The 21279-nt window shown below is 66.2% G+C and overlaps 2 protein-coding genes across 2 annotated transcripts; both read right to left on the reverse strand.

Moving 5' to 3' along the window:
- Positions 1–6435: 6435 nt before the first annotated feature.
- On the reverse strand, positions 6436–13337 carry NAT8L (N-acetyltransferase 8 like). Its single transcript, XM_053217714.1, has 3 exons — positions 12865–13337; positions 11380–11544; positions 6436–8802 (listed from the first exon to the last, which is right to left on the reverse strand). Exons 1-3 carry the CDS (start codon positions 13238–13240, stop codon positions 8435–8437), a joined length of 909 nt encoding a protein of 302 aa, XP_053073689.1. The 5' UTR covers positions 13241–13337; the 3' UTR covers positions 6436–8434.
- A 5982-nt stretch (positions 13338–19319) lies between these two features.
- CB1H4orf48 (chromosome B1 C4orf48 homolog) lies at positions 19320–20949 on the reverse strand. The gene is made up of 3 exons (XM_027066306.2): positions 20787–20949; positions 20511–20599; positions 19320–19434 (listed from the first exon to the last, which is right to left on the reverse strand). Exons 1-3 carry the CDS (start codon positions 20920–20922, stop codon positions 19369–19371), a joined length of 291 nt encoding a protein of 96 aa, XP_026922107.2. The 5' UTR covers positions 20923–20949; the 3' UTR covers positions 19320–19368.
- Between the last annotated feature and the right edge of the window lie 330 nt (positions 20950–21279).

Raw genomic sequence — 21279 nt, forward strand, 5'->3', positions numbered from 1 at the left:
AGCACAGAGGAGACAAGGCCACTGCCTTCAAATAAGTGCTGACCTGCTTCAGGCACCCAGAGACTGGTTCCCCAGGGAGATGGCCAGCTAACCCCTGAGTCACAGCAGAGACAGAACAAGGCAGCTCCCACCCATTCCTAGGGTCTTTCTGTCACAATCTTTGTACTGAAAATTTCAGATAACTTTGTAGGATGGAATGAAATATTTATTGATCCAAGGGACAAAAAACTTCAGAGCAAACTCTGAGAAACACTAAACCCCTCCCCGCCTGGGTCACCCCCTTTCTCAGGGCTGGAGGGCAGGTGTCCCATGCTGACCCAGGCCACATGGCAGGGCCAGGCCACCAGCACCAAGAAGTGCCCTCACAGGCTCTACCATTATGTGGACCTCCATAGGGAATTTGGCGGGGAGCGCGGGCCCTCCTGCCCCAGCAGCTGCAGCCAGAGTTGCCCTCTGATCCTTCCTCCTCCCAGCCCCGGGGCCTCTGGACAGAACTGGAGGCCCTGGCACGGCACTTGCCCCCCCTGGCCAGACCCCCCACTGGCTGAGGTCGGCAGCAGAGAAGCCGTTCTACAGCCTGGAGGGCGCTTTTGCCCCAGGGACCCATGGTCGGTGCAGTGATGGTGCCTTCGAGCCTGTGCCACGGATGTGGCCAGTGGAGATGGGACCAGCCAGGGGCTGTCAGACCTACTAGCACAGGTGGCCACGTGGACCCAGGAAATAACTGAGGAGCCTGGGGGCCAGGGCAGGGCTGGGCCTGAGCCTTCCCGTGGCCCTGTCCCTGCCCAGGCGGCTTGGGGCTGCCTCTCTCCTCTTTCCCTTTGTTCCAGCTCTTGTCAGGGGCACCAGGGAGTCCCTGCAGCACATGCAGGCCTCGGAGCTGCACCTGCAGGTGAGTCGGGCCGGGTAGGTGCCACACGACGCTGCCAGGCTCCTCCCCGATGGGAGAGGACAGTCCAGCCACCCAAAGGGCAGGAGGGCCGGGACGGAGGGCTGGGACGGAGGGCCGGGCCCACCCACCGCACCTGAGCCCCCACAGCGCTGCCCTCCCCCACCTTCCCCATGGTCCCCGGAGGCCCAGGAAGCCCTACCCCACCCCACCTGTAGACCAGCAGGTGGCAGGCGATGGCAGCTGTGGGCAGCCCCCATCCTTCCTGTCAGGAAGGAGCTGTTGAGCCACCGTTGAGGGCCTTGGCAAGGTCCCACCCAGGGTTGGGGTCCCCAAGGGCCCTCCAGGCCCCCCGTCGGCTCTCTCAGAACCAGCTGATCCCCAGGGAGCGGGGACCCTGAAGTGGTGAGCAAAGGTGAGTGCCTGGCCTGGCCCAGCCCCCACAGGCCTGCTCCCTGGCCCAGGGGCCCCGGCAGGCCAGGTGAGATGCACAGCCAAGGTCAAGGTAGTACGACACGGGGGTGGATGTGGCCCGTCTGCCTGTCACTGTGAGCGTGTGTGCACGGGCATCTCTCCAGGCACCGTGGAGCATGTTCTGATCCTGTCTTCGGGCAGGTGTGGCCCATGTCCGCCTGCATCGTAGGCTTGGGAACTGGCCTCGGAGGGCTGGCCTGGGCCTGGCACCCAACTCTGGCTGCTGCCCACAGATGCCCCCTAAGGTGAGCCTGAGTGCCGGCCACTCGTGGGGACACCTGGCGCCACTGCGGGAGGCCCTGGGCCCTCGGCCCAGCCCACGTCCCGCGGAGTCTCCAAGCAACCACCCAGCCACCGCCACCCCCTGTGCCAGCACCTTCCCCCGGTGTGTGCATTTTTCCCCTTCATTTTGTCTGTGGCCCCAGGCAACAGTGGGAGGAGAGAACTGGTTTCCACCAGCCCGTCGTGTGGCCGTCCCCAAGGTCAGCACGGGGCACTTTGTACTGGCGTCACGGCCAGAGCAGGCTGTGGAGGGGGCCACGCTCACCCCCCGGGTTGTCCCCTGGAGTAAAGGTCTTTTCAAAGCCGGCCGAATTCCTCCCAGGGATGGGAAATGCCTGTCCACAGCCCTCAGCCAGACCCAGGGCTGAGTGCCCGCCACGTGGCCCTGCCTGGCTCACCACAGGCCCTCCCAGCCCTGCTCCCATGGAGACTGGGGGTGGGCTCCTCCAGGGCCACAGCTGCTCCCCACCCAGCGGGTGCCCTCCCTGCCGGCTCTCTGAGCCTCCCGGGGCCGCCAAGACGGCAGCTGCACCGCACAGAGAACACAGCACCACGGGCACTGGGCTGGTGTTCATGACAGGCTCCTCTGGAGGCCAGAGGGGCCTGTGTGCAGGCTCCGGTGTCTCCAAGAGCCCAGCCGGGCCGGCAGGGCCTCTGGAGTCACGCTCCCGCGCCCCACCGCCTCCCCACAGGCCACCTGCCGGCCAGCTCCCCCGAGTCTCCTCCAGAAGCGGTTTTCTCAGATTCCCCCCCCCGCCAAGTGCCAAGAAGAGCCCAGACCACGCACCCCAACAGCCTCACAGCGGGCGGTGACAGAGGTGCCCCTTTACAGTGGGGAAACTGAGGCACAGAAAGGTCACATCATTGTACAAGCCCACCTGGCTAGCAAACGCCAGGTCTAACTGCTCCCCTGCTCTGCTGCCTCTACGTCACAGCCCCTGGAAATGTGCCCCTGGGGTCCCGTTGCCAGACCACCCTGGCACCCCCGGGGGCCTCCCCTCCCATGTGTGAGCTGCTCATTTAAATGGTGACCGGGGTCTCCACGCTGCCCCTTTTGCACAGCCCACCACACACGGCACCCCTTTTCTGCTGTGCCCAGGCCCATTTTTCCCATGGCTTCAACATACCATCACTGTTTCCACGGAGTGTGCAAGTGCAAGGATCTGTGTGGCCAGCCCTGACTGCTGCGTGATGGAACACTCCGGAATCCGGAGATGGCGGGGAATTGCCGCTGGGCCCCTCCATGCCGGCCGTGGGGGTGTGTGGTATGTCCACGTGCCCACGTGCACACAGGGATGGCCACGCCTCTGGCGGCCTGTCTCTATGCTGTCACCTCAGAGGCACGGCCACCGCGGGGCTTCACACAGATGTCTGAGAGGAAATGACTGAGCTCAGGCTGACGTCCAAACAGGCCTCGTGCCCCTGGGCCGGCAAGGGCCAGAGCATGCTGCCCAAGGCAGCTGGCATCCTCCGGCTTCGAGACCCTAGATGCCGGCTTCAACTTAGCTGGCCGGAGGGCCTGTGGCAGGAGGGCAGACCCTGGAGACTGGGACAGCAGAAGGCCCACCACGGTGAACTGTCTGGGCCTGGGGAGCACCTCAGTGTCCGAGCCCCCTCCTCACCCCTTTGCTGGGACTGGACTCTCTCCCTTACACCAGGAGGGAGTGGGCCTGATGCCGTGGCCTGGCCCCACAGTTCCCACTGCCCCTCAGAGCGCAGTCACTCCTTAGAGGCGCCACATGGGCAGGAGGATGCCCAGGCCTGCGGTGGAGCCCTGGCCAGGGCAGCCAGCACAGGGCCAGCGGCCTCGCCTCCCAAGGTCACCCAGCACCTGCCCCAACCCCCAAGGAGCATCTCCAGAAAAAGCAGCCTTTCCTGGCGAAGTGCCAAGCGGGCCCCTCAAGAAAGCACAGGAGCCCAGTTCCGTCAAGTCTGGTTTTATTGAGAAACAGTAGCATCGGGGGCCACGTAGGCGGAGGGGCCACAGCACTCCCCACCCCTCCTGCTGCTCACACGCCCACAGGAGGCCTGGGACCCCCCACCCGCCCCTGGCCCAGCAGCCTGTCTCCTCTGGAACTTGGCCGGCTGCCCCTCCGGGCCCTCTCAAGGGCTGTTTTGGCGCATCCTGGGGTCTCAGGGAAGTTGCCACGGTCTTGGACCCATAAACAGTAAACCACAGGAAGTGCAACCAGCCACCATGAAATGGTCTGGGCTCTGTGCCCCCAAAGACACAGTGTCCATGGCAGTTGTGGTCAAACAGCCTGGCCAAGGTGACGCCATGTTATCAGCTCTGATCACAGCTCGTCTGGCTGAGTGTCCACCCTGCCACTCTCCCCGCACACCCAGAGACGCAGGCAAAGGCTCATCCTGGGTCGCCTCCGCTTCACACAGGCCCACCCAGTGCCATCCACCGGGGGGGAAGGGCACACTACATTCAAGGTCCGCTGGGCCCTGGGGAAGGGCCCGGGGGAGGGAGAGGGCCCAGCGCCGAGCCGTGGACGCGGCCACCTGCCAGGACCCCGCTGCTCGGCACAGGGCTTGGGGCCAGCCTGTCCAGGCTGGAACGGGAGGTCCTCGGCTACCAGGCTCCCTCCCCGGCACCACACCCTTGCACATGTGTGCACACACATGCACGTCCACACACAGGCACAGGCATGCCCGTGCACATATGGTGAGCACACGTGTGCATACACACAGGCACACATACACGTGTGCACACGCACACCATGCACACACACAGCCACACAGGCACACACACCAGACACACTCCGTCTTCAAAATGGCTAATTATTGCTGTTAAAAAACAATACATCCAACAACGGTAGGCCGGGGCTCCCCTCCCGCACCCCAGGCCCCGGGCCGCCCCACTCACAGCACTGCTGGAAGCCTATCGTCAGCACCACGGAGCAAACGTTCCAGGATCTGCCCCACACCCAGCCCAGAACACACGCCCTAACGCCTCCACCAAAGGACCAGGAGACCAGGGACACAGGCTATGGCCAAAACACATTCACTGAAGCAGCTTCAGACACAGGAGCGACACCACCCACCTCGCTGGGGAGGGTGGTGGGTTCCCGAGGTTCAGGGGCCACCGTCCAGACACTCCCTGGACACCCACAGGAAGGCTGCCTCAGGGCAGCTGCCCAGCTCCGGCCCCGGCCCCGCCGCAGCAAGGGCCTCGGCTCGGGGCCACATCTGCCAGCCACTGCCAGGGCAGGCAGGGGCAGTCACTCCCCCTGTGGCCCAGGGAGCCTCCCAAGCGCTCGCCAGATACTCAAGAAAGCCATCGGAGGCGCGTCCCCCAGCCTGTCCCCTCTGAAGGCCTTCTGTGAGGAAGGATGCCGGGGGCAGGCTGGGGGCCACCCACAGACCTCAGGCCCCGGGCAGGTTGGGTTGTAGGGCCTCCCGGCTCAAGCCTGTCTCCCAGAGCCGGACCTCCGACTCCCTGGGGGCAGGCTGGCCCTGCGTCTCCGCCCCATTCACCCAAGGGCAACAGTGGGAGGCCAGGCTGGACACGGGTACAGATGAAAGGTAAGAGACGTCACCAGGGGCCTCCAGGCGGCTGGCCTCAGTACGTGCACTCGCTCTAGCCACCACCCCCAGGGGCCAGCTGTCTGCAGACCCCAAACCTGGGCAGTGGGCCCCCCGCCAGGACCCTGGCGGCTCCAGGCCAGTCCAAGGTGCCAGAGCCCTCAGCCGCCCCGAATCCCACTGCTGGGAACTACCCATCGGGTCTATGTCTCAGGCTCATCTAACAAGGACATTCTGGAACACTCCACCTCCTGCTTTCCAGTCCAAAAACAGAGGCTTCCAGAAGTCCTGGGAGCCCTGTCTCCTGAGCATGGGTGCCAAGCCTGGGGCTGGCTTTTCCTGGGCCTCGGCAGGCGCCCCTGGGGGAGGCCTAGGAGGCCAGCAGGGAGAGGGAGCAGGGCCCCAGGAGGATGCTTCACAGAGGTAGAAGAAGTAACGTCAGAGTTTCTACAAATGTATAAAATTCACATCTCAGTGCACGTTTGTGGAGCGGCTAGCTCCCAGGCTGGCGGGAGGTGGCGAGCCAGAGACAGGCATCCTCCACCAGCATGGCCCAGGGGACAGACGGGGGGTCTGCTCCCCCAGTGATCCTCGGGCCCCGCTGCACCGCACGCTGGCCAGGCGAAGGCCCTGTCCCAGGCATGGGGGGCACCCAGCCTGTTGAGCACACAGGTGCCTGTGCCCACAGCAGCTGGGCATCTGGGCTCCAGACACACGGCCACCCTGTCATGCCCCCCCGCCCCCGGCATCTCTCCCAAGTCCTGGCAGCAGTGGAAGGGCAGTAAAGAAAGGTGCGGAGTCCAGCCAGTGTCCCTACCCTCTGGGCCGTCCGCCTGGGAAAGACACCACAGCCCACCCAGCCCACAGACCCCACACGGACAGACAGAGGCCAGCAGGGCAGCGGAGGGCCACGCCTCTGCCCAGGAGCAACCCCAGTGACGTACTGTGGTCAGCGTCAACCAGATGCCGGCAGCTCCGGAGCCCCAGCCCCACCGGGGCTCCAGCGGCCCCCACCCACCCCACAAGTCCCGACACCAGGGACCAGAGGCTCCAAAGGCACAGGATCAATGGAAGCTGGCAGCGTCCCCAAGCTGCCACTGACAAGACACAACCCACCATGCTGACCCCGCGCGGCCCCCACCTGCCCTTCCTGCCCGGCCAGGCCTCAGCCCAGCCACAGCCCCCGCCACGCCCCACGCCAACTGAGGCCGCCCCAAGCCCAAACCAATCCGAACAAAAAGAGGAAAAAGGCACAACTGTTTGTTTTCCATTTTGCTAAAACACTTTACGTCTGTCTGTATAATCCAGATTAACAAAATCTGAGAGCTGCAAGAAAATAGGGTGCCGATTTCTGTACAGTCTACAAAACTCCCATCCCCAAGCAGGGACTGGACGCCACCGGGGAGAAATGTACAGGGGACAGTGGGGTCTGTACAATGTTCTGCAAATATCTCGATTGCTGAGGCACAAAAGGCCCCTCGGGAAACTGGGCTCGTTTTACTCGTCTGCTGATTTCCGGAGTGCCTTTTTAAGAACGTCCCCTCTGTGTCCCGCACACGGGACCGAGCTCAGCGGCCCACTGTGCCTGCCACCCCCCCTCCTCACCCCACCAAGTAGAGGGGCCTCGGTGGCCGTATTCATGCCCCTCCTGCCCCCACGGCCGGGTCCAGACTCACAAGCTGGACAAGTGGGCCCTGCCATCCGCCCCTTTCCTCCCCCGTCCAGGCTACCCCACGCCTGACAACCACCTCCCACCTGAGAGGGAGAGGCAGGGGGAGGAGGGGGGCACAGGCACGCCGGTACCGCCCTCCCCCCCCCCCCCCAGCCAAGGCAGACAGCGCTCGCTCCTCCCAAAGGCATCGGGGGGAACCTGCTGCCATCCTGAGTTCAGTCCTACGAGCCAAGGCTGGACAGGGCAGCCCAGAACCTCCCCACAAACCAGGAATGCTCTTTAGGGGGAAAGAATGCTAAGTCAGGGTTCTCCCTCCAGATTTCAAAATCTGAAACCCTCCACCCACCCGGCCACCCACCCCCACCAAACTGGGCCAGAAGTAGTGCATATTCTAGACAGGTGTGTGTGTGTTTGTGTGTGTGTGTGTGTGTGTGTGTGTGTGTGTGTGTGCGCGTGAAGGTATAAACTACCATTTTGTCCCAAGAATTAAAGTCATGCAGAGTGCTATTCTGTCTAAATAACTTATTAAAAAACAGGTCGGTTTCAGGCTGGGAGAAGCTGTGGGCTCAGTGGTGTTGGCAGCGGCCTGGCTGAGTAAAGTAAGATTCACAGGGCAGAACCCAGCAGCCGTGAGGCAGGGCGGTCCTCGGGGAGGTCTGGGGAAGGCCACCGTACTCTAGCTGGCACTGGGGAGAGGCGACCACGTGACTGCCTCCCCACCCTGCTCTCCTGAAGGACCCCAACCAGGCTGTGCGACAGGTTGCTACGGGAACCACACGTGGGTGAGGATGCCAGTCAGCAAAGCTGGGGCAGGGAGGGGAGGGGCAGGGACCAAAAGGAAAGAAATGTGACTCCATGTCAAAGCAAAGCTGGGCTGGGTGGAGCGAGGGGCGGCGAGAGATGGGCACGCCCCCCCCCCGCCCCCCCAGGGCAGGCGGGCTGCCGTGGCTAGCTCAAAGGCCGGGCAGGGGGCGCTCACCAGTCTAGGCCCAGTCTGAGCAGGGCAGCAGGGCGGGAGGCCGTGGGGCATGCGGCATGCTGCAGCCAGGCCGTGTCCTCAGCATGCACAGAGCAAAGCGGGACCCGCGGCTAGCTCCGTGCCCCGTGGGGCAGTGGCCGGCCGGCCCAGCAGGCCACGCCTCCCGGGAGCCGACAGCTGAGCCATAGCCTGGCCGATGGCCAGGGGTCTGCTGGGCGGGGGGTGGGGGCCTCGTCGAGGAGGTCCTGTGCTTGGTGGGCCAGGCTGGGCCTGCCCTGATGGCGGTGGGCGGGAAGAGGCCCCTCGAGCAGGCCAAGCAGCCGTGTGGACGCGTGGCGGTCCATGCTGTCACTCTTCAGGGTGCAGCCCCGGAAGGCCCGAGAGGGCAAGGGGCCGCGGCTGCGAACAACCTAGCCCCAAAAGTGTCACAGACGAGCAACAGCCCCACAGCCCCGGAGAGCCAGCCAGAAAACCGCGTGATGTTGAAAAGGGAAAACCCAACACGAACGCCAAGGTGAGCGTCTGGAAGCGGGCCCGGGCGGTGGGCAGGCGGGCACAGGCGGACGGGGCGGCCGGGGCGGCAGGTGGGCGGGCAGGCGGGACGCGGTCACTCCTCGCGCAGCTGCAGGCGGTAGCGGTGGTAGCGGACCTGGAAGAAGAGGCGCTCGGCCAGCGACAGGGTCATGCCGGGCAGCACGTAGTGGTCACTCGAGCCCATGTGTCTGAAGCCCAGCGACTCGTACAGCTTGTGTGCGGCCACCTTGACGGCCGTCGTGCCCAACACCACCGCCGAGTAGTTGTGCACCAGAGCGAACTCCAGCACCTTGCGGCCCAGCGCCTTGGCGATGCCCTTGCCACGGAAACGCGAGTCCACGGACATGCGCAGCAGCTCCACCGTGTTGTCTGCCTCGTGGGCCCGCGCCGCCACGATGCCCACCACGTTGCCATCCAGCACGGCCACCCAGAAGCAGGAGCCTGCAGGGACAGGGCAGTCAGAGCTGCTGGGTGACACGGCTGCCCCTCCAGAGCCCCCTCTGAGTGGAAAGGGCCGGGCCCGGCCTGCCCGCTGCCCGCTGCGGCCCTGGGCCCGAGTCCCTCCCCCAGAGACCAAGAGCTGGGCAGGCCTCGGCCAAACACAGCCCTCCTCTGCCCGGCCACCCCCAGAACGAATTCCTGGATGGCGGCGGATGGCCACGGACAGGCCACAGGTGCAGCTGACCTGCCCTGGCCCCCGGCCCCTTGGGACTCTGCACACTGGCTGCCGTGTGTCCACGGCAGGCAGCTGGGGAGAGGCAGGTGCCGTGGGGGTACATCCGGAAGCACCCCTACAATGGGGACCTCAGGGGGTCTGGGGGGACAGGCCAGGGCAGCGGGACCCCTCTGGGAGCCATGCCCCCCCCGGGGGGCCTCAGGAGGTCTCAGAGGCCTCAGGCCCTGCCAGCTCTGTGGCCTCCACTCTCCTGGGCTGGGAGCTGCAGAGCCCGGGAGCCCCGTGACCTGCTTGGATCAGGACACAGAAGCAGATCCTCGGTAGGCTCAGGAGAAGGTCCAAGTGGAAAACCAGGATGGATGGACGTGGGCACCACTGCACGCTCCCCACTGACCCTGGCCTCTCCTGGGCAGCGACCCAGTGGCCAGGCCAGCCGTCCCCACCCATGGCCTGGACCAATCACAGCCCCACGCAGAGCGGGAAGAGGAGGACAAAGGCCAAAGGGGGATGAGGGGAGAAGCAAGAGGAGAGACAATCAACCGGGAGGAGAAGGCCTGCAGAGCACGGGCCACAAAGCCCGCCTGGTCACCTCTGCTGACCACCAGCCCAGACGCCACAGGAGGCAGGGGCTGACCGACAGGGGTGTCCACTCTGAGCAGCCCCACCTGCACGCGCCCTGCCTGTGGCCAGGCCTTCCACCAACCACCCCCACCTTCTCCCCTTGAGTGGCCAAACTGTCCCCCCAGAAAGATTCTGCACCTGACCCTGCCCAGAGATCTCACCCCTTTGCCCGACCCCCAAGGGTCCCCCACGGTCTTGTCTGCCAGCAGGCCCCATCAGCCCGTCAGCTTGGCCACAGGGTCTCCCGTCTCCTTCCCTGCCATACTGACACCTGGCCTGTAGCCAGAGCTCAGGAACGGCCGAGGGCCCCCCCGCCCTGATGGACCCCTACCAGCCGGCCTGCCCACCATCAGGGTTTCTGGCTCCCCCCACACACCCAGGCCAGACCAAATCTCCCTGTACCCCGAGCCGCACAGCCCCGTCGGCTAGCCTCCCTGCCCCCGGGGCCCCTTCCTGCAACCTACTGGACGTCTCCGGGGGGAAGCAGGGCACACCCTGCACTCACACCCAGGGAGACCATGGCCCAGAAAGAGCAGGGCCGACAGCAGGGTCCTCCCAGCTCCCAGCCCGAGCCCCGATCTGCTCCTGCAGCCTGGGCCTTGCCCAGCTAGGTGGGCTTTGCCCTTCTGCAGAAGCTGGGACTCCGTGGAGGCCGAGAAGATGCTGAGTTCAAGCTGAGGAAAGGGGCCAGGAAAACCGAAGGTGCCGAAGGGCTGGGAATGGGGGTGGGGACAGGGCAGGACAGGGCACCACAGGCTGGGGCTGGTGGGCCAGGGGCTGGTGGTGCCAAGGTGGGGCACCTTTGCTCCGGAAGCCTTGCTGCTCTTGTCCCCGTGACCCGCAGCTCCTCCCTAGAGCTCACCAACCGTTCAGGCCACACGGTCCCCTCTCCTCGGCCTAGGAACCCTCTGGCACCTGGGAGACCCCAACACCCCAGAGGGCTGAGACGCAGGCTCCCTCCTCCAGCTAGCTCAGGACATGGAGAAAAACATGTGGCCCTGCCTCCCAGGACCCAGCCTGCCTCAGGATCAGCCCGGAGGACAGAGGACAGCCCCCAAGGGCTGCAGACCCTTCTAGACCAGACCCAGGCCCTCCATCTACAGAAGCCCGGGGGCTGGGGCAAGACCCTCTGCCTCACTAACTGGCCCAGAAACCAGAAGTGGGGGCAAGACTGAAAACCCCTGCTCTTGCAGGGCTCACAGCCCTCAGCGACCCCACGAAGAACCTTCTCACCACGATGAAGTCCCCCTCCACCAGGGCCCTGGCCGCTCCAGGCCAGCCCAAGATCCAGCAAAGCACAGCAGAGGGGCCCGAGGAGAGGTGAGAAAGATCCCACCCGCTCTGAGCAGCAGGCACCGGGGAAAGGGCATCCGGAAGGCAGCGCTGCCCAGGGCCGGCTCAGGACACACGCACCCGCCCCCACGGGACGCAGGACAGAGGCCTGGGGTCTGTGCAGACCCTCGGGGGCCTTGCTTCGGCACCAAGGACCTAGCTCTGCCTCCCCCAGCCCTTGCCGGCCCTCTGCACCCCCAACCCCCCCGCCAGAGCCCTCACTCAGAAGACTCAGGGCCCCGGGTGCGCCAGCCCAGGCCCGCCCAGGCCCGGTCTGTCCTCCCAGGCCAGTCCCCGGGGCGGCTGGCTGGCTGGCGGCCTGAGGGTGGCCCTAACGGAAGGAGGGGCGGTGGGAGGGGCGAGGAAGGGGCCGGAGACACGCGACTCACCGGGGGGCTTCATGTAGTACTGCTCGATGTCGGCCATGTCCGTGTGCAGAGCGCAGTCCAGGTAGGCGAGGACCACCTTCCGGCTGTAGTAGTAACGCAGGCCCAGCAGCCCCGCCGGCACCAGGCACGTCAGCAGCAGCGAGCGGGTCAGGGCAAAACACAGCACTGCAGGGAGAGGGGGGCCCCGGTGAGCAGCGGGCAGAGCGGGCGACCCCGGGCTGGGGGAGAGACACCCCCCCCCCCGCAGCTCCCTGCTAAACAAGCCAGCCGGGCACATGCGCCCAGCACGCCGCGGCCGCTTCTCCGCGGGAGCAGCGGTCGGCCTGCCGGCCTCTCCCTCTCTTCCCTCGCGGCAAACTTCCCACCGTCAGGACGCGCTGTTCGGTAACCTGACATCACGGGATCTCTAACCGCTCTGAGCACAGCGGCGGCTTCTGGGCAGCCGCCTTCCGTGGCTGGCAGGAAGAGCCCCCCAGGCGGGGTTCCTCGTGGCCCGTGCCCACCGCCCATGTGGCCCCCATGTGGCAGCGGCCGTGCACACACCCCTGCGCACTCGAGCGAGGCTCGGACAGGCTGTCCCACCTTGTAAACTCGGGGAGTCGCAGGGGCACCTTCCGGCAGAGGGCCCCAGGGCCAGCCCCCCCAGTGTTCTGAGGTGAGGGTGGGGGGATGAGGGAGGGAAGCCCGAGATGGTTTCCAGACCCATCTAGGCTGCCAGGAGACAGACGCGCCTGCAGTGAAAGTCACTTTTGCTGCGTGACCTTGGGAGAGCAACCACCCCCGGCCTCAAGCTCATCTGTGAAATGGGGGCAACCGCCCTCCGGGGCTCCATGGAAAAGGCCTCAAAGCCCCTGCGGGGGCTGCCTCCCCCACCCCCCCGGGCCCCTGGCTCTGCCTCCTCGGTACTCACCCTCCCCCGGCACCCGGGGGAGCTGGCTGTCTTCCCCTCATAAATTAGCACTTGGAGCCGCCGAGGCAGCCTCCCCCGCCCCGCGGATTATATATAGTTACACGCGCCAGGCGCGGAGCCTCAGCAGCGGGCGCTACCTGCCGCCACCCCGCCCCCACCCGGGATGACCGCGGACGGGACCGGAGAGGCGGGGCCGGACCGACAGGGGACGCAGGTGGAGACCCCGGCTCTCCCCCTCCCTCTCCCCCCGCCCGCGGCCCCCTACCCTCCGCCGGCGCTCGTTCCCACGCCCCCACCCGGCGCGCCTTGGCCAAGAGCCCGGACGCCGCCGCCGCCGCCGGGGGCCACCTCGCCCCAGGCCACCGCAGAAAGCCGATGGCGTGCGGGTGCGCGTCCGTGCGCGTGCGAGAGGGCATGAGGGGGCCCGAGGGATGGGCTTCCCTCCCGGGGCCGGGCCCCGCGGTGGGGGCGAGCGGGGCTCGGGGGGGTCCTGTGCGTCTGTCCCCGGGGGTGAGGGGGGCGGGCGGGCGCGGACTGCGGCAGGCGGAGCGCGGCGGGGTCCCCCGCGCACTGACCGGCCAGCAGGGCGTAGAGCAGCTGCGTGCGCGGGTGCTGCCGCAGGCCGCGGAAGGCCGTGTTGGGGATGCGCTCCATGATGCCGTCGTAGAAGATGCGGCGCGCCGCCTCCTGCTCGGCCGCGCGGAACTCGCGGATGTACACGCCGCGCCCCCCCGGCGGCCCCGCGCCCCCCGCACCGCCGCGGGGCTGGGGGCCGGGCGCGGGAGGGGGCGCGGCGGGCGCGGCGGCCGGCCCGGGCGCGGCGGGCAGCGGGGGCCACATGGCGCCGGCGGCGGCGAGCAGCGCGTCCTTCTTGGCCCCCGGCAGCGCCTCATGGTCCTCGGCGGCCACGATCTTCGTCTCGCAGACCATGTCGGGAGGCCCACAATGCATGCACCCGGCCGGGCGGCGCAGCGCGGGGACGCGGGCCGGGCTGCGGGCGGGCACAGCCCGGGCCCAGGGCAAGGGCGCGGCGCCCTCGGACCGGCGGCGGCGGCGGCGGCGGCGGCGGCGGCGGCGGCGGCGGCGGCGGCGGCGGCGGCGGAGGCTCAGGGGCGCGGGGCGGAGGCGGCGGGCGGCCGGGGCGCGCGCAGGGAGCTGCGCCGCATTTTGGAGAAGTATTTATAATGCAGCGGCGCCGGTGCAGTCGCGGCGCCCGGGGTCCCGCAGGGTCCTAGCGTCCACTGCATTGGCTGCCGAGGGTCACCATGTGATCTCGGGGGTGGGAGCAGACACCGCCTCCGCGCCCGCCCGATGGCACACTTGGGCGCTGCGCCGCGGCCGGTGCGGGCGGCCGGCGGGAGTGCGCCTGGGCGGGGGCGGCGCGGGGCAGCCCGGGGCACGACGGAGCGGCCGAGCCCCGCGAGGTGGCCGGGGACGAGCGAGCGCGCGGCCGGGGTTCCCGGCCCGGAGGGGGCGCTCCTCGGGGCTCCTGGCGGGGCTCCTCCCGCCCGGCCCCGGCACCTCCGCGCCGCCACCCCTCCGCGCGAGCCTGGGAGCGTCGGGTCCTGGGGCCGGGCCGTTGGAGCCCGCAGCGCCGCGTCCTCCTCCTCTTCGGCCGCCGGGCTCAGTCACGGAACCATCTCCATCTCCTGCCCCTTTGTCTGAATGCGACGCCGGGCCGGGGCCCTGAGGACCGGAGCCGCGGCTTTCCGGGCCTGGCGCCCCTGGGAACCCGCGCCCGGGGCCACACGGGCTGGACGCGCGGGTGCGCGGTCGGAGCAGGCGTTGATGCCCAGGTCGCTCGCAGCCCCTCGCGTCCGGGCGCAGCTCAGCAACCTTCTGCTCCGACACCGAATTTCCGCAGCGGGCACGGGGGGCGCTGGGCCCGCAGGACCCCTCCCGGCCCGGCCCCCCGCCCTCCTCGGCCCGCGCATGCGCTCCAAGATCTCGGTGCAGGTGCGGGGCGGGGAGGGGGGGTGGGGGGGTGGTTCTTGCCGAGTCTCCCCGGTCCCCGCGAGCTCTACCTGCCTGCCGACGCTGCGGGCCGGGGGTGTGATGGTTGGTGAGGGTGAGGGTGCGGGACAGGTAGTCCCAGATCCCCCCTCTGTTTTTGAACCCAGCCCCCCTGCTACTGTGCTCCCCTTCCCCGCGTCCTTTCCCGCGTCGCCCCGCGTTCCCCGCGGTGACCCCGCAGGGCAGCCTAGAGCTGAGTTTACCGCACCCTCGGGGTTGGAGTCGAGACCTAGGGCACCAGGCCTAAGGACCCTCGACCTGCTTTGGGGCCCAGCGAGGCCGCTACGACCACCTAGAGGCAGGGAAGGGGACTAGCCCTCGCCAGCGTCACGCCAAGGGACCCCCGCAGAGTGGGGAGGACCCTGCACCCAGGAGCTGAACTGGTCCGAGGCCAGGATCGCCAATGCGAGGGCCGTGGCGGGAGGGGGCAAAAGGGAAGCCGGCTCCCGTCATGTTTCCCAGATGCCAGGATTTGCCTGGAGGTTGTCCTCCCGGAGAGGAAAGTGGAGTCATGGAGCCTCTCACAGGAGCACACGGATCCACTCAGAAATCCCTGTGTGTGCTGCCTGAGTGCTGCCGGAAGCTCGGACCAGCCACTGGGGGACCAGGCTCCAGGGTGTCCTGAGGTTGCCGAGGTGGATGGCAGAAGTGTTGCAAAGCTGACACCATTAGCAAGGGGTCCAGGGGGAAAAACAAGGAATGGAGAGGGGCAGCTGATGCGGCTTCAGAGGAAGGGGTGGTGGAGCTTGGGACTTGAGTCTTGAACACCGTATCAGGGATTTGGGGGACACTGTTGTGCTGTGATGGGACCAGGAGAAGGGAGGACGGGCCCAGGGTCCAGGAGCTCCTGGGCAGTGCCCTGATCCCTGACCTCTGATCCCAGACTTGGTGTGAAGAGGTCCCTCGGTGCAGAGTGGCCCAGCCCCTGTAGGGCCACAGCCTTTGCTGGCTACCACCCAACCCACCTCACCCCCAGACCCTGGGCTTGAGGCTACCCCTCCCCTGGCCCCCAAGAGCCAATGGAGAAAAGGACCTGGACTTCCACTCAGCCTGATTCTGGTGGCCCCTCAGCTCTGCATCTGCAGAGGCTCCTCCCTCCTGGTGGCCCAAGTCCTTGAAAGCCACCCCCCCCCCCCCCGCCGCGGGGGCCATAATGGCTTGACTAGCCTAGTGCTGCTGCTTCCTGGTCTAGAGGGCCCTGCAGAGTGCTGGGACGAGGTGGGGAGGAGGCAGCCAGACTCAGCTTGCAAGGGGCAGAGCTGGACCCCAGGGACAGCCACCTGGAAGGTGTTGGAGACATCATGGCCTGGGCTTTAGCACTCTGAGTAGGGGTGGCCTTAAAGGGAAGCCTGCACAGGCTGCAGAGTGCTCCCAGGCCCGCCAATGAGCCCGTTTCCTCCCGGGTGACGTGAGGGTGCCCCCTGTGCACCCTCTGCCCGCATGAGGAACCCATTTCACAGACAAAGAAATCAAGGGTCGGCGAGGTCGGGCCAGTCTGTTCTCCCCGCCCATTTTCCCGGGCACCCCTCTGGCTGCTGCTGCCCGGAGTCTCCTCCCCACCTGCAACGCCAAGGCTGCCCCGACCACCTGCAGTCCCACCCCGAGCCCCTTGGGTCTGGACACTGCAGTCCGAGCTAGGCAGGGGCCCAAGGGAGGTGGGGCGTGCAGGGGGGGGGGGGGGAGGGGGGTGGGACCCCTCCCAGACTCCAAAAGCTGCAGGGGGAGGGCGCAAAACACCGGATGGTGCATTAGCAGAATAGTCCTCACCCCAGGTGAAGGGACCCGTGGGTCCATCTGGGGGCAGACCCACGTCCTCCGAGAATGTGGCAAGGGCCAGCCGGTCCCTCCCTGCGGGGGGAGAACTAGGGACTGAGCCTGAAGCTTCGCTGGCAGTCAGAGGTACAGGGGCCTGGGAAGCGACAGAGGGGGTGGGAGTGCTGGACGAGGCCCAGGGGTCTCCAGGGAAGTGAACCAAAAGACCAGGGGGTAGGAAGAAAAAAAGAAGAAAACCAGACGAGATGGGAAGTCCGTGTGCAACTGACGGGCGCTGCCCCAGGAGAAAAGGGGGTGGGGCGCAATAGTGATTATTATTATTGCCCCAAGCTAAGGGACTGAGTGCTGAGTGAAGCCCGCCCAGCACCCTGCGTGGACCTCAGTCCCCAGAGCTGCCTAGGTGGGGAGGGAACAAAGCTCCCGACAGGCACCGGTTGCCAGCAGCCGGAGGCAGGTGGACCCAAACTGCTCAAGCTCCTCCCCCAAGTTCATGCCCCAGCACCCATCCTTCCCTTGCACACAGGTTCAGTGAGTGCCCACCCTCTACTGGGCCCTGAAAAGAACAAAGCCCTGTACTGAGGCTTTCCAATCCAGTGAGGGAGGGACAGGAAATAAACTAATGAAAGAGAGGGACACTGGGACAAACCAACCAAAGGAAGGTGCTGTAAGGGACTCAAGACTGAACAGGTCAAGGAAGAGGCCAAGTGGGTGACTCCATGGAGTGGTGACAGCCTGTGCAAAGGCCCTGAGGTCGGAAGGGCCATGAATTGAACACGCAAGCAAAAGCTGTCTTCAGACGGGCCAGCTCAGAAAGTTCGCTTACCACAGTGCTTTCTAGGAAGATACTTGAAGACATGCAACGTGGAGGATGACGCGAGGTCTAGGAGGCAGGGCTCTAAACCAGGGGCTCTACCCCTTCAGGGCAGGCAGTGGGCAGCAGGAGTGCCCAGCTGGCTGGGAGCAGGAGGGCAAGGGCCTGGCAAGGGGCAGAGGAGTGACTTGAAGGTGAGGATGTGACAACGGCAGACAGCACTGAGACACTAAGGCAACATCGAGCCCAGAAAACACAAAAGCTGTCGTAGAGATACTTCACTTCCAGTTCACTGCTTAGGGGAGAGTCATGTTTACACACAGTCGTGGCAAGTGCTCTTGATGGACTCTGCCTCAGATGCGCAGGAAAGCCACGTCCCAGCTCCGGGACGGCTGTTAGCCTCGCAAGACTAAACTTGCAACTTGTCCGTGCCGACTCTCCCCACCTCCACTCCCCGCCACGAAACCTCCATTCAGGCCTTCCCCACCCACAACTGACCCTGTTCTTACCAAGGTCGACAACGACCGGTGTTTGTTCTGGTGGTCCAGAACCAGGCTTGGCCCTCGCTTGACCTCAGCAGCACGTGACACGTTGACCCCTCCTTTCTAACCAAAGCCCTCACCTGTCTCAGGGCTCTTCCTGCCTCATGGCTGCCCCCTCTCCTCTGGGGCCCCTCATCTCTCTTCCCTCTTGGCGCTCACCTCTGCTCTGGCCGCCCCCAGGCCACAGGGTCTCGGCCAGCACCTGTGTTCCTGACCTTCTCTCCCCAGCCCCTTTCCCAGGCACATCTACCCAGTTGCTCCCTGGACCTCTCTGTCACCTTGAGGGGTCCAGAACATACCCCAAGACTAGCATGGCAGGCACAGCAGCACCCTGGCCCCACCACCTGCCACTCCAGGCCCTGTCTGCAGGGCTCGGGCCCCTCCTTCCTCCCCAAGGGTGCTCCCAGGAGAGGCTTTCTGAGACAAGCCCTTGGCCGTCCTGACCTTTCACAGTAATAGAAACCCCAATTTGTGCCAGGGCTTGTGGCTGCCCACAAAATACAGGATGCCCAGTTAAATTTAAATTTTGGATATATGAATAACTCGTAGTATAAATATGTCCTAAATATTGCACGGGACGACATGCTTCTACTTAAAGAGTACTTACACTAGAAGTACTTGTACTTTCTATACTGAAAAGTACCCGCCGGTCCCAGATCTGTATTTGCTACATCTGACCACCCAAGCAGAGAACACAGGGTGCATCCCCACCGAAGCCAGCCAACAGAACCCCAGCACCCTCTGGGCGGGCCCCAGGGGAAGAGGCACTTGCCTCAGCCACCCCTCTGCTCCATCCTGGGGCCCCAGGACAGTAGAATTCTGATGCTATGCCCCACCCCCACCCCCGTGTACCTCGCTCGTTTCCAGAATCGAGAGCCGGCCTAAGCTTCAGATGGCTTCGGCACCCCTTTGTCTTTCCCTGGCCTGCTTTAGAGACACCGTCGCTGCTAAGGCGGTTACCTCAACCTCCCACCGCGACCAAGGTAGGACTCTGGTTTGCTCACCGTGGTCCAGACACCTGCGTGCTCACCTGCAGGCCAGGCACTTGCAGGCAGAAAAGCACTGAGGGCGGAACAGGCCACAGGGTGGGAGCACGGCCTTGAGGAGCTCAGAGGCCCAGAGGGAGGGTCTGAGCGAAAGTGTGCACACGAACCCTGACAGGGACAAGCTGGGGGTGGAGAGTCGGGAGCCCCTCTCTGGGAGCCGACCGGACCAGAAACCCCCACTCACCTGCCCACCACAGCTGCCAACACACCTGGCCTCCTGCCTGGCACTATTCGTGGGTGGATGACTACGGGCCCATTACCCACAGGCACAACGCTCCTATCCGGATTCCAATTCTCTGGTGCGGGAGCTGGGCTCAGGCTATAGGAGGGGCCCACCAGGCTGGGTGGAGACCATGGGGACCATGCCGGCCCTCCCTGGCCCTCCGTCTCCCGGAGGAGCCTTCCGGGGCTGCCCTCCCTCTCCCAGCGGCCACGGCAGGCTAGGCTCCGTGGGGGTCCACGGGCTGGGCCTCCACGGAGCTCCCACCAGAGCCATCCCCAGGACAGTGCAGGGGAGCCCTTGGGGGCTCAGCACCGGAGCAGCTGTTCCAGGGGACCGGGCCAACTTCTGTGCTCCCTGGCCTCAAAACAAGGGCAGGCAGGCAAGGAAGCAGGTCTCTGAAGGCGGACTGGCAGTGGCCACGGTGCCTGTGGGTCCAGGTCCACACGTGTGGCCACGCATGCCCATCTGCTTGGCACTGGCGCTGGTGTGCAGCAGGTGCCCAGTGGGCCTCAGCCCAAATGGGACAGCTGGGAGTCCAAGACCCACAGAGGAGCCCACCCAGGGACGCGAGGGGCGATGCAGGTGGGCTGTGTTGGCCAGAACAGGGAGACAGGACACGGCGTGCTGGGCTGGGCATTTATTGATGAGGGGACAGTGGTGTCTGAGGATCCTCAGCGCCCGGCAGGCCAGCAGGCACACAGGGCCCGGCGCTCGGCCTGCAGCAGGAGGGTCTCCGTCTGCAAAGCAACAAGGGGCGGTGAGGGAGGGCACTTGTACGACTGCTGCCCCCCACCAGCTCCCGTGGGCACTCTGCCCGTTTCCCCCCAAAACCCACAGGCGGTACCCTCCACCAGCTCCCCAGACCTCAGAGCCACCCCCCCCCCCCACGCCACTGATTGTCAGACCCTCTGCTATTGGGTGGGCCTCCTCTCCTCCCCACTCCCCTCTTCCAGGAGGGAAAGAGACTCTGTGGTTTCTGCCAGCACCGCAGTCCTGCCCTGGGCCCTGCACATGCAATCCCACACCTGGACTACTTCTCACCCGCTCTCCTTCTATGCACATGCCCCTTCCCAGGCTGCCCCCAGCACCGGCCCAGGATGGGCTAGGGGCTGTTGTTCTCAGGAGCCTGGCCTCAGACTCTAGGAGATTCTGGATCCTCAGACCCTGGGGGGGCAGTCTAGGCTTCAATCTGGGGAACCCTGGGGGGGCTGCCCAGAAAAGGGGATCAGAGTGGGGTCTCCCCTTCTTTCCACTCTTGGACACTCTCCCCTTTCCCCAGAGGAGTACCTATCTCTGTCCTAAGAGAAAACTATCCCCCCCCCGCCCCCCGCCAGACCGAGGGACAGCGAGGACATGGGAGAATGTGGGGAGGCTGTGTTCATTCCAGATTTGGGAGGGTGATCCCTGTGCCCTGGGACCCTGTGTGCACACTCGTCCCTCCCCAGGTGAGGCTGGGGAGTGAGGAGACTCCCAGACCAGACTGCTCTGTCCAACCCTCCCCCACCAAGCAAGCCCTTTCTGACTCCCTGCCCCAGTTTCCCCTCCCCACTGGGTCTCACTGCCCCGCGTAGGGAATGCTGAACTGAGGCTGGCGGTGCCCGGTGGGGCTCACAGGGAATAAGGCCGAGCAGGCCTGGGGGAGGAGAGGCACCCTCCCTCACTGAGGCCGGAAACGGTGTGCCAGATGAGGGCGGGAAGATCGCGGGCGCTGCGGGAGGTCCTACCCCACCCCCACCCCCGTCCCCGCCCTCAGGCAGCACCCTGAGCCAGTGCTCCGGCCAGGCCAGGCCCCCTCCTAGCCAGAGAGGCTCACCCTCGAGTCCAGGCTGTAGGCCGTCTTCCGAAGATCCTGCAGGGCGCGCTGCATGAACTCGAACGCGTGGCAGTCCACGCACGGGCGGCCTACGGAGATGCGCATCAGGGCGGCGAGAACGTGACCCTAGCCCGGTCCCACCCGTGCGCCCCCCACCCAAGGGGTGGCCCGAGCGCCGGACCGCGGCAGGGGCGCCGGGAACAATGGGGAGGCACGGCGCTCCCGCACACCCGGGTGGAGTCACGGCCCCGCGGGGACCCTCCGCGACGCACGTACTCTGCGCGGGGACGGCGCTCCCAGCGGCGGGCTCGGCTCGGGCCTGGGAGCCCAGCAGCGCCACACTCAACAGCAGCAGCAGCAGCAGCCACGGCGGCAGCGACCTCGGGAGCCTGCACGGAGGCGGGGGGGCCATGGCCGAGCGCAGGGAGCCGGGGCCGCCCTGCAGCAAGGCACAGGGGTCAGCCCGACCCGTTCACCCACCTGGGCGACGCCCCCCGCGCCCGCGACCCCTCCCAGCCCGCCCTCACCGGGGTTCACGGACTCCCACCCCGCCCACCCCGGGCCCGCGAACCTCTCCCACCCCGCCCTCACCCGGGCTCATGGACACCCCCCCCCCCACCCCGCCCTCACACCGGTTCATGGAACCCCCGCTCCGTCCCCTCCCGGGCTCGCGAACCCCTCCCATCCGGCTCTCACCGGGGCTCATGGACCCCACCCCCCCCACCCCGCCCACCCCGGGCCCGCGAACGCCTCCCACCCTGCCCTCACC

Source organism: Acinonyx jubatus, chromosome B1 (genome assembly GCF_027475565.1).
Source record: "Acinonyx jubatus isolate Ajub_Pintada_27869175 chromosome B1, VMU_Ajub_asm_v1.0, whole genome shotgun sequence".
In the NCBI taxonomy this organism is placed as follows: domain Eukaryota; kingdom Metazoa; phylum Chordata; class Mammalia; order Carnivora; family Felidae; genus Acinonyx; species Acinonyx jubatus.